The sequence below is a fragment of the Juglans regia genome, chromosome 16 (genome assembly GCF_001411555.2).
Source record: "Juglans regia cultivar Chandler chromosome 16, Walnut 2.0, whole genome shotgun sequence".
Lineage (NCBI taxonomy): Eukaryota > Viridiplantae > Streptophyta > Magnoliopsida > Fagales > Juglandaceae > Juglans > Juglans regia.
Window position 1 is genome coordinate 27,866,403 of NC_049916.1, and position 12,678 is coordinate 27,879,080.

At 36.1% G+C, this 12,678-nt stretch overlaps 1 protein-coding gene across 2 annotated transcripts; it reads left to right on the top strand.

The window, feature by feature from the left end:
• Window positions 1-3,443: 3,443 nt before the first annotated feature.
• LOC108982469 (homeobox protein HAT3.1) lies at window positions 3,444-12,626 on the top strand. Of its 2 annotated transcripts, XR_001994714.2 has the most exons (10): window positions 3,444-3,526; window positions 4,119-6,210; window positions 8,213-8,378; window positions 8,530-8,653; window positions 8,766-8,878; window positions 8,966-9,529; window positions 10,744-11,055; window positions 11,590-11,679; window positions 11,796-12,266; window positions 12,357-12,626. XR_001994714.2 is itself a non-coding variant. In XM_018953858.2 (9 exons), the coding sequence occupies exons 2-9, from the start codon at window positions 4,472-4,474 to the stop codon at window positions 12,180-12,182; spliced, it is 3,495 nt and encodes a 1,164-aa protein (XP_018809403.2). In that variant the 5' UTR covers window positions 3,444-3,526; window positions 4,119-4,471; the 3' UTR covers window positions 12,183-12,626. The 2 variants fall into 2 exon arrangements, 1 of the variants encoding a protein (XP_018809403.2); XM_018953858.2 differs by having other exon boundaries at window positions 11,796-12,626.
• Window positions 12,627-12,678: the final 52 nt, after the last annotated feature.

The window sequence follows — 12,678 nt, forward strand, 5'->3', positions numbered from 1 at the left end:
AGGGAAGAGAGAAAACAAATAAGGTGCATAGGGTTTTAGAATATATAGAAGGAGAAAATCATGTCATTTTCAATTAAACAAGTAAAAAAAATTTGCAAAACACTGTCTTAACTGTCATGCCACTCGATTGTATGTTAATTATGTTACAACCTTAAATATATAAAGTATAAATATCGGAATTGGAGTTCGGAGGTCGGAACCAATATTAACTCCGACTCGAATTTTGAATTTTCGGACTCCTCCAAAGTCGAAGTTGGAGCTATAAAAGGTTTTGCCCGGCCCTAATCATACCCATTCAGTTATTCGTGATCATCATTATCATCATCATCATTCTTGCTATTATTATATTATTCTAATTTATACTATTCATTCTTTATATATTAATCCAATTAATGAAACTTTTAAGTTCATTATCCCCATCAATCTAACTTGTTATTTTTGGCAGGAACCGATCTTTGCATGCTCGTTAATTTTTTTTCCTATTGATAAATCAAGATATTTCAAAGCAGCTCACGTCTCAATTTTAAGATTTGTAATAAGAAGGAAGAAAATATAAATATAAAATGAATTTAATAATGTCTTGAAAAATCTGTACTAACAAGTTCATTCCACTTTCCCATTAGATCGACGAGGATCAGTCTGCGAATCTTTTTTTTTTTTTTGATGGACGTCTGCGAATCTTTTATTTTGAAGTAACAAGTACGTACGGAACTCATTTCACTGCATGCGTAAACTTCCAAAACTAGAGGATTAAATGTCTCGTGCTTTGCACAGAGCCATGCAGTTTTTTCGGTAATTTTTTATTTTTGAGTAATGATATAAATTTTAAATAGATAAATTTTATACAAATATTTTATAAAATAATAAATCTTATTAATAAAGAATAATTTTTTTATACTTTTTTAATATATACTCTACTTTTTTACAAGAACTTATATAAAATTTATCTATTTAAAATTTATATAAATCATTTCTCGTTCAATAATTCATGCAAGCAAGCTTGCTTTTTTTAGCGTTTGGTCGACCTTTTTATCAGGTTTACTGCCTGATTTGCTGCAATAGCTATCTATCTACATATATAGAATAGATATTGGATGTTTCCAAAAGAATAAAGTTTTTATCTTCTACATCATGAAAGGATCAACTCATTAGACAAACCACTAATTTGAGACGTTGCATCTTTAATTTCCACAAGTTAATTGAATCAAATTACAAAACCTGACCCTGAAACGTCCTAATCCTACAAACAACATTCACTGTCTTTTGTCCTTCCACGTAACCTACTCATAAAAGAAAAAAAGAGATCAAAATGAAAGAATCAAGAATTACAAAGAGGAATCTGTGGCCATCCGATCTATTGACTTCCAATTTTGGACAGGTCTGTTATACGCAAGAGATTTAATTATCGTCTCCTTTTAGGGGTCTAGTCATGTGGCAAAGCTAGCTGTGCTAAAATGCATCGACACCAGACCACCTTGCATGGAATCCAAAAGCTCCATAATCGGAGTAAATTTCACACACCTCGGCGCACCTTATACTTGTTAATTAATAGATGCTCCTTTGAGATTGCATAATCCAAGAGCCACTCAAACGTCCCGCTTTTGACCACACGTATTTCCAGCGGCCCAATTGAGCTTCCCGCCCCTCGGAATTAATTGGTTGTGGTCTTACGACTACGGGGCCGTAGATCAACATTTGGGTGTACATGCTCCGGAACGAGTCAGTGCACAAGATGTCTCGTTGGGGCTCGTGTAGACGTTCTATAGGACATAAGAGCATCTTTATTGACTTGAATAAATGTATATTTAAAATTTAATTGATATTATATTTTTTTATATTTATCTATTTCATTTAAATTTAATCTGCATACTAGATTAATCATTTATTTTTTATATAATAATAAAATAATATTAAATTAATAATTTTTTTATTTAATTTATTTGAATCACATTTTATAATTCTACTAATTTAATATTAATAACAATTATATTATAATTAAATTAATATTAAAAAAACTATATTTTTAAAGGTCATTTAATGTTAACAACCAAAAATTAAGATGAAATTTATCTAAATTTCTTATTCACTAACTAAATATCTATCAACATATCTATTTCAATGTCAATAAAAAATCTGCATCTACATAAACACTTACAATTAGTTAGAATGAAAAATTAGTATTTTAATATTTAATGAATTAATTATAATTTTCTATTTTTAACCAATCATTATAGTAAAAATTTAAATTATTTTAAAAATATCTAATTTAATATAGAATCTTTTTAATATAAATTATCTAAATTTTAACTATCATTTGATTTTGACAAGTCAATAATGATGCTATAAAGGTCATGGGGTCGGGTCTTAAAGTGGTTGCTGTGGCCTGTTGTAGTGGGCTCGTGAGCACCGGACGAGCCAAGAGCCTGCCCGAGGTCCTGGTCTCGGATGTTGCGAATTAGATTGAAAAGTTCATTTTATATAATGACGTGACTTAATGTAATTAATCAATTAATTATAAATATAATTTATTATAAAAGAAAATGATAATATGACCATTAAAGGTGCTCTCTGGTATATTTTAATTATTTTTAATATTTTTTTAATAATTAAAGAATTAACTATTAATAAATTCATATATATTTTTTTTAAAGATGTTTATAAAATATAAAAAAAAAAATCCACTTATACTAGTGTACATATTTAGAATGCATATCAAATATGCACTTATCATTATCCTATTATAAAATAGATCTAACATATTATTTTAAGTCATATTAATGTGTAAATTTCTTTACGTAAAATTTATGTGTAGACCTAAAAATTATTTTTAATTTAAGAAAAAGTTTATTTACTATATTCTTAATTACCATTTCCTCTCTTTTCTCTTATATAATATTTAATAAGATGAAAATTAATAAATAATAAATAGTCTTTTAATCGCTTATCGCTTCTCTTGATTTTTGGGGCGCTTTTGTGTTGGGTTAGAATCAGATGATCCGAATAGAGGCCCACTTCTGTGGGCTAGCTCGAGCAACCGCCCAGATAACTCTGCGTGCTACGATAGATCTACACGCGGCAACCGCAGCACGGCGTGGCCGCGAACTCGAAAGCCCTATATGCGTAAGACGCAAAGTGCGGTGGCCCAGATTTGGAGGATGCTGAGAAGCCACCTCTCTCTCTCTCTCGCCCCTGAGAACTATCAGGAACACACATACAATCATTAAAACAAGATCGAAACCTCTCCTCTCCCTGTCTCCGTCTATTTCGAACAGTTGCGGATAATACTATGTTCATCGCGGAGAACAGGCAAGTCCTCTAAATAATTATTTGTTGATTTTCGTTTTCGTTTTTATTTTTCCAAAGCATTTGTGTGTTTCCTGAGAAACTGCTGACAAACGGTGATGAATCTCATACTTTGATGCTATTAGGTTTCCGAAATCTTTAAAATCAACACCTGGCTTGCTATTCGATCTTTGTTTTTATGGTTCCTGATAAAAGTAGAAAAACCGAGTTGCAAAGAAATAAGGTCAGCTTAATTCAGCCGGTATAGTTTGCAGCTGTTTCTATTGTTTCATTTGCCTACATTTTCTCTGCAACCAAAAGGAGGTTAAAGCTTGGGTAATGTGGATTATAAATATTATATTTCTTAATTTCATTAGCAAGATTTTACCGGCGTATACTTTAGAGCTATGCGACTCTTAAGACAAACTCTCTATCCCTTTCTCTCTAGGGTAACATTTTCTCTGTCTCTCAAAAACATGCGCTTTCCTCCCCTTTTCTCTCTACCGTAGGGTGGGGGTAGTAGATCCCGTCTCTTTATGTTCATCCCCTCACTCTCCATATAAACCTTTGTTTTCTTTCCCCCCTAGTTTCGATCCACGCGTTTGGACCTTTCCCGCTCACACGCCCTACCCTGAAACCACATGCCGCACGACAGAACAAGTAATGCTCCTGGATAACTTGCCATAAAAGAGAAATGGTTGAACCTTAATTTTATTTTAGCATCTATATTGTAATTGATTGGAAATATCTTTTTGAGTCAATTAATCTGGATAACTTACGTTGTCGGTTTTGTTGGTTAAGTTACCACTTGCCTAATCCTTTTGTGGCTCGCACAGGTTCATGGCATCATGCATTGCATATGAAGCTACATAATGAGAACTACTTATATTGGACGAGACTTTGTTGTTCACATTATCAATTTTGAGGTGAAAAATGAAAACTGTTGAAGAAGTTTTGATTTTTGAGCAGTTTTGAGATTTTGATTGTAAATATGACACGGAGGATATTGGAGTTAAATATTATCTGCTGCTAGCCACACTTGTGAACAGAACAAAAATACCATCCTTTTCTGTAAGCATTGAATTTTTTAAATAGAATTTCTCCAATTTGTTGAGGCAAGGACAAAATAGACAGGACTGGTGATATTTATCATTATTATAATATCAGTAGTGTAGCTGAAGCTGGGCCAATGGATGCTTCTTCAGCGCCAGTGAGTAGTCAGACCAGAAAATCGACTTGCCCTGAACAGAATGAATCAGGACAGATGGATGGAAGTCTATTTAGTGGACCATCAGAAAGAAGACTTCAGCTTGGCTCTGAGATTTCACAAAATGAACAAGTGGAAATCAGCTTTCCTCAAAACGTAGCCAAAAGTTCTCTTACTGAACAACTAGGACCACCTCCTGTGAGCAATAGTTTTCAGGCTGGAAAAAGCTCATACTCCCAAAAAAACATGGATAGTGTATGTGAATCCAAACTTGGAAGTCTATGTAGTGAACTGTCAGATCAAGAAAATCATGTTGTGTCTGAACTTCTACAGAGTGAACCAGAAGAAACCAGCTCTGCATTACCCACTGGTGCTGATAATAAAATTTTGCAATCATCTTCTGAAAATGCAACCAGTGGTTCCCTTACTGTACCATTGCAACTGCATTCTCAAGTTGTGGCTGAGAGTAGTGAGACTGGAAGAAGTTTATGCCCTCATCAGACTACCTTGCAAAATGAATCTGATGCTGGAGGGCTATGTGGCAAACCACTGAAAGAAAAAGATATGCCAGAGTCTGAACCAAAAGAAAAGGATATGCCAGAATCTGAACTCGAACATACTAAGACAGAAAATACAAGCCCTACAGTATCCAGCTATGTTGCTAATGAACCGTTGCATTCTAGTGAATCTGTACACTCTACCTTGGAAAATGAATCTAATTCTGGAGGGCTATGTGGCAAACCGCTGAAAGAACAAGATAAGCCAGAGTCTGAACTTGTGCACACGAGCACAGTTCAAACCAGCCCTGCAGTACTCAGCTATGTTGCTGATGAACAGTTGCAGTCTACTGAATCCTTGGGACTTCCTTCTGACAATGTGAACAAGAGCAACCAGATTGGAAAAATTTCACCCCCCCAACAGACAACACATGAAGAATTTGGTTTCACAAGTGATCTCTTAGATATGAAATGTCAGATTGGCTCAGACCTTGCACAAAATGAACCTGTAGGAACCATTACTGCAGCATCTAACTTGAACAAAAGTTCTGTTACTGAACATCTGGAATTGCTTACTGAGGATGTGAGCAGGAGTAGTCAGACAGAAAAACATTCATACCCACAGCAAACGATATCAGAACAGACTCATGAATTTGGTTCTGGAATTAGTGAACAATGCTATCATCTTGATTCTGAACTTGTACAAAATGTACCAGCTGAAACCAGCTCTATATTACCCAGTTGTATTGTTAAGAATGGTTCTGCCACTGAACATATTGGCCTGGCTCCTAAAGGCACCAGCAATAATCTTGGTTCTGAAAAACTTGGACCACCTACCGAGGATACGAGCACCAATTTTACTCTTGAACAATTAGAAAGGCCAGCTAAACATGCATTTAAGAAAAGCAGGCGGTTGGGACGTAGGGATAACAGAACTCCAAAATCATTAAGGAAAAAATATATGTTGAGGTCTTTGGCAGCAAGTGATAGAGTTCTTCGCTCACGGACACATGGGATGCCTAAAGCTACTGGATCAAGTAGTAATTTGGCAAATGTTAGCACTATGGAAGAGAAACAAAGGAAGAGCAAGAAAGGAAGAGGGAAGAGGATAGTAGCTGATGAGTTTTCAAGAATCAGGACGCATCTGAGATATTTACTGAACAGAATTAGCTACGAGCAAAACTTGATTGATGCATATTCTAGTGAAGGCTGGAAAGGAGGCAGGTGTGTGCATTGTATTATATATTTTGCTTTTGTAGTGCTAATGTGTTATATAGTTTGCTTCTTAGATGGTACTAATATTCTGGGATACTGTCATGTGGTGTCCAAGAGGTGAAGGAAAAGATAAAGGGAGAGTTAAGGAATGTTCACATTGATTACTAGTCTGAGTCTAATTCTCAAATAAACTCGTCTTTATCGTAATCACCCTTTTATGGCCAGCATATAATTTATTTGGCCTTCTCTAGGTGTTTACCTTTATGCCCTCATGTTCATGTCCAACTTATAAGAGCTAAGCAATTCCCAATAGTTGGTGGTGTGGTGGAGCTAAATGTTTAGAAGTATGACGAGCTTTGGATGGATGGGACAACTAGGGCTGCATTTGGAATGTATTTTGAAAGTAATTGTCAGAGAACAAAAGGAAAACAATACAACATCATATCGGTGTTCTTTGATAAAATGTTTTCAGGAATAATCCTTGTATCCCTGGTCTAACAACTATAGGCGTTGTTCTTGTATACACCCTATGTACTTGACTATACCTACGTTCTATCATCAATAAAATTATTATTTACCTAATGAAAAAAATTATAAGACACATTTAGTGGCTTCTTCTTGTTTCTTAAACATGAACTTTAAAGACACGATTATTTTCAAAAACCAAACAAACCCCTAACATCTAGAATTGCCTATGAAGCTAAACAATGTAATTAACTTCGACTACTTTTTGAGGTTGGGGCTCATCTCGACTCTACTTAACAAAAGACTATGCTTAAATTCTATTATAAATCTTGTTTGTGTTCTGTTCACTTTATCCATTTTTATAAATTGGGATGCAAGTCTTGATAATTCAATCGAATCTATGATGGTGTCATTGTATTTCATGAAAAAAACCCAAATTTATTGTTTTTGGTACTTATAACAAATTGTAATTTGATTTGGCATGGTAACACATGCAAACCTAAACTATATCTGGGCCTATACTCCAAAAGGGCTAGTCAAAGTTACGATTAGAGCTTCCTTGGAGTCATTATAAATTCCAAGAACTTTCCATTGAGGAATGTGGGATCTCATTCACCAACCTCGCATTCACCACCCTCCTATAATGTGGGGTGTTACAATCTCATGCACTCATATGCCTAGCATCCTTGTTAGATGACATGGCTCAAGACTTGGCACAACTCAAATCCCATATTTTTGGTTGGGATTGGTATTGATACCATTTGTAATGGCCAAAAGAAAGCCCAAACCACATGGGCTTATGCTCCTCAAAGACTAGTTAAGGTTACCATTGGAGCTTCCTTAGAATCTTTATAAATGCCAAGAACTTCTTCTTCCTGGGCATTGTGGGATCTTATTCACCAAGCTCCCATTCTCCACCCTCCCATTGTTGCGGGGGCGTTATACAAATTTTCTCCCATACTTAATTCAGAATACCATGGTTGAGAGAGCATTTTAATGAGCCCAAAGTTTCCAATTTTTTAGCAAACAATTGCGAAGTAATAATGGAAATATCTAAAATATTAAATAAAGAAATTCACAGTTGACTCGTAGAAAGTTACATTTTTGACATTGATTATAATAGCATCTATAAGCTAAAATTAAAAAAAATTGTTTTAGCCCTATAATCCTAATGTCTTGACCTTTAAAACGTCATAAGAATCATCCCCATCCAATGTTGATTTGGACCCCATAAAAATTGGAAGTTAGAAAAGGGCTTGATATTTGTTAAATTGCTTCTTTGTATTGGCTTATATTGTGTATGCAACAGATATACATAAGGGTGGTGATTAAATTGGGTCAAGCTCGATGAACCAAGGCTATAAGTCTTTACTTGATGTATGCATGCCAAAGAGAAGACTTCTGTTATCTATCCTATCTAGTCTTGGCATGTACTTAGGTTAAATGAGCCTTACCTTGTTTTAGTTTTATGTTCAGTTGTCTATTTTTTGGGCGGACGGTTTATGCATAACTGTTGCTTCTTCTGATTATTTTTGTAACTTTGCAGCCTTGAGAAGTTGAAGCCAGAGAAGGAGCTTCAACGGGCCACATCTGAAATACTTCGACGCAAATTGAAAATAAGAGACCTATTTCAACATCTTGGTTCACTATGTACTGAAGGAAGGCTTCCAGGATCTTTATTTGATTCTGAAGGAGAAATTTGCAGTGAGGATGTAGGAGAATCCTTCAATTAGACGTTGTGTCCACTAATTTAAAATCTTTTACTCCTTGGAAAATACTCAGTTCATGCCAGTTTGCTTTTCATGATTAGTAACCGGTGTTCTCTCATTGTAAATACTAAGATTTGTAATCTTTATATGGCAGATATTCTGTGCAAAATGTGGGTCAAAAGACTTGTCTGCCGACAATGATATTATACTGTGTGATGGTGCTTGTGACCGTGGGTTCCACCAGTACTGTTTAGAACCACCACTGTTAAGTGAAGACAGTAATGTCCATATAACCTATTTGATAGCATCAAAGCCGATTTTGCTTATTTGGTTGCTTGTCAATTATGCTTTCCTGACTGTTTGCGTATCCTTTTAATTTTTGGGTTGCAGTTCCCCCTGACGAGAAGGGTTGGCTATGCCCTGGATGTGATTGCAAAGTTGACTGTATTGACCTACTTAATGAGACTCAAGGAACAGATCTTTCTCTTGCTGACAGCTGGGAGGTCAATGATAAATCCCTGGTTCTTTATTCGTTGATTAGAAATATATTAATTTATTGAATCCTTATCATGGTAATATCTCGTGTACAGAAGGTTTTTCCCGAGGCTGCTGCCACAGCTGGACATAATCCAGATCACAACTTTAGTCTTCCTTCAGATGATTCTGATGATAATGATTATAATCCTGATGGACAAGATGATGAGAAGGTTCTGGGAGATGAATCAAGTTCTGATGAATCTGAATATGCTTCTGCTACTGAGGAATTGGAAACTCCACCTAATGATGATCAGTACTTGGGGCTTCCTTCTGACGACTCGGAGGATGATGACTATAATCCTGATGCTGCAGATCACAGTGAGAAGGTTAAGCAGGAAAGTTCTAGCTCTGATTTTACATCTGATTCTGAGGATCTTGCCGCTGCACTTGATGATAACAGGTCTTCCAGAGATGATGAAGACCCAATGTCGGCATCTTTGGATGGTGTTAAGCCTTTCGGAAGTTCTGGTGGAGAAAGACCGAAACCTGGTGGTAAGAAGCAGTCTTTAAATGATGAGCTCTTATCCATATTAGAGTCAGATCCTGGCCAAGCTGGTTTTCCAACTGTTTCTGGGAAGAGACACATGGAAAGGTTGGACTACAAGAAGCTACATGATGTGAGTGCACTTTTTAGTCCAGTTTGGTTAAATGATTCTAGTTTTGTTTCTGTTTAGAAGCTTGTCTTTGAAACCATGCCCTTGTTTCTTTATGTTGCCTCACTATAATCGATCATAGTGATGTCACAGTATCTCATGGTGTAACAATACAGGCAAAGTACTAGCCACATCTGTGCTATAATCCCAAAAAGACTAGTCAATTTGAATCTATTCTAGAATCAAGTATAAAGTTCAACGTAGTAAGCACGTATAAAAAAAAAATGTTCAACCTAGTAAGTAGCCAATGTGGGACTTAGCACTCATGACTACTTTTCTTACCTACCACCTCTAGGTGGGTGATTTATATTCCCAATGTGGGACTCGGGTGTTACCCATGTACCTTGTCAGATGTTCAAATTGTTAAACGAATCTCTCTCTCTCTCTCTGGGTGTTTATATGTGTGCGCATGTATGCATGTTATAAATAATTTCGACCTGTGAGAAAAGGTAGAACGGAACCTATTATGGTACATACAAATCGCTATAGATGTGTAATTATTATGCTTCCACTGTGTTATTCTATATATATATATATTCAAGTTGAAATATTGTAGTCTGGTCATCCATTTCAGTGACCAAATCAGTCATATTTTTCTCTGCAGTGTACTTGTCATTAATGTTGTATGTGATTGTTAGATTAATAGATTCACTTAATTAGATGTAGTTGTTAAAAGTAGCCCATATGATTTCATATATCGATGTTTTGACATAGCATTACAACAGTAATTCAGTACTCTGCTGACATGAAGTAGAGAAAAGCTGGATACTTTATTGGGTAATGTTCTGATCTAATTGGCTGTATTCTGGTCAAGCAAAAGTATATGTGTCAATTAACTGCTATTAGTTGTCGTACTAGTTACAGTTTGTCTGTTCAGTGGAATGTAACAATCTCAAAAGCTGTTCTGCTGTAACAAGAACTAATTTCAACTTCTCCACAACCGCAATTTGTGCCACACAAATCAATGCGAGAACTACCTTGCTCTTTATGGTCTTCTTTGATTGCCTTCAGTGGTCTTCTCAATGAAGCTTTTACTTTTGGCGCAGCAATGATTCTAGTTTTATAACTGGGTTGTTATTCTGTTACCATGTTTGCTCTCAATCTTGTGCATTTCATTGTTTGTTGTTTTCCTTTCTCCAGTTTGTTTATCTTCGTTTTCCTTGCTCTGATTTGTGAAGGAGACATATGGAAATGTTTCTACTGATTCGAGTGATGATGAAGATTATAATGGTGCTGCTGCACCACGGAAGAGGAAGAAAACTACTAGAGAAGTTGCTCCGCTGTCACCCAGTGGAAAGAATATGAGGGATATAAATCAGAATCGGAAAGTAGCTGATCATACTCCTAAGAGAAGAACCCGTCAGAATGCTAACATTGATGGCACATCAAATTCCCCCACCAAAACTCTAGATGGCTATCATAGATCTGGTTCTGGTGGTAAAAGAATTAGATCATCAACATCTAGAAGACTTGGGGAAGCTGTAACTCAGGTAATTGCAAGTTTTCATCTCTAGCTGCTGAGTTTACTTGGTTGATAAATTCAACATGTCCTTTTAAATGACTTATAAAAAACATATCCATTTAAATGAATTTGGGATACCATATACAGTAGAGGTCTTTGTTCTTTGAAAATGAACTGCTGTGCCATACAGAGGCAGCTGTTGTCTTCATATGATTCCCGTTGAAAAGTAGAACCCCAATAGCTTGTGTTTTAGAAAACACTCAAACAGGAAAGTAGAATTGATCCAAAACGAAGGACAATAATTGATAGCAACATTTATCTTGTAGCCTCTTTTTAAACAATTTATTTGTTGGGAAATTCTATTCGAGATTGAATTCCATGATGCCAATCAAGTTCTTTGGCGAGTTGATAAGCTTTATGAGGTTTTAACATAATCATTTCTGATTTGTCCATACTCTTTCCTAGAATGAAGCAAAATTGGTGCTCTCTCTCTCTCTCTCTCTCATGCACAAGAGGGCTCATCTTAAACTCGGTTAATAACTCAGTTAATTTATTATTCCAGAGACTCTACAAAGTCTTCAAGGAGAATCAGTATCCTGAGCGAGTGACTAAAGAAAGCTTGGCACAAGAGTTAGGAATCACTTTCCAGCAGGTCCTATCTTCTTAATTACTTACCCTAATGACGGAAAGAGTTACATTCTTTCTTTTGTTTAGAAATTATGTTGGGCATTTTTTTGTTCTGGTTTTCAGTATCTTTTTATTGAGCAGGTTAGCAAATGGTTTGAGAATGCTCGTTGGAGCTTTCACCATTCATCACATATGGAAGCTGGCGGAGCTGATAGCGCTTCAAAAGCGGGCACTCCCTCGTCTCAAACAAATATGGCTACCAGAGATACCACATGCAATGGAGCCCAATGTGAGGCATCACCCAGGTCGGCTACCACTGTACGGGAAAGCAGTGGGGATCTGAGGCATAGTGAATTGGAGACTCGGGAAAGCTGTAGACATAAATCCACAACCCCAAATTCTAGAAAGAGAAAAGGAAGGTCAGATCCTCAGGCATCAGATCCAAATTTTAGAATTGAGGAATTTAAAAAGGCAAATAAAGTGCAAGCAGGTGGTGGAATGAAGACTCGAAGAAGGAAATCTGTTTGACATTTCCAATTTTAATCCTAGGGGATTAATTTTGACCAGTCACCTCGCCGAGATCTTATGAGAGAGTAACCAGCAGCTCGAAAGGTTTTAGTTTCTTCCCCATTCGATAATCCAATTGCCTATGCCATTATTGATCTTTAATTAGATAATGGTTTTCTGGTCTTCCTACCTCAGGTAATTCACAAATGCCGTTCTCACAAAATAAAGCTCTTCCTTAGATTGTGGCTCTTCCTTTGGTAAAAGTCTCTTCACACGGCAGAGTGTGTCTTAGCAGTTAGCGGTGCGTTAGGATCAAGGACCCCTAATATTTATAGTTTGCTTTTATGTATTTTAAATTTTTTGGGGCTGTGTAAAATTAACTTGCCATAAAAGCAAAAACTATATAGCTCACCATCAGTCTTAAATTCCTCTAATATCAGATATCGATGCATCACTTGACAATCATGACGAGACTTGGTTATGTGAATGCTGTTCTCGCGTAACTACTTTCCATGAT

Bases quoted from the DNA above. Each gene is read 5' to 3' on its own strand.
- LOC108982469 (XM_018953858.2), top strand. From the start codon at position 4,472: ATGGATGCTTCTTCAGCGCCAGTGAGTAGTCAGACCAGAAAATCGACT. The intron at 8,379-8,529 runs GTAGGAGAATCC...TTTATATGGCAG, and splicing joins GAGAAATTTGCAGTGAGGAT to ATATTCTGTGCAAAATGTGG. The intron at 8,879-8,965 runs GTCAATGATAAA...TCTCGTGTACAG, and splicing joins CTCTTGCTGACAGCTGGGAG to AAGGTTTTTCCCGAGGCTGC.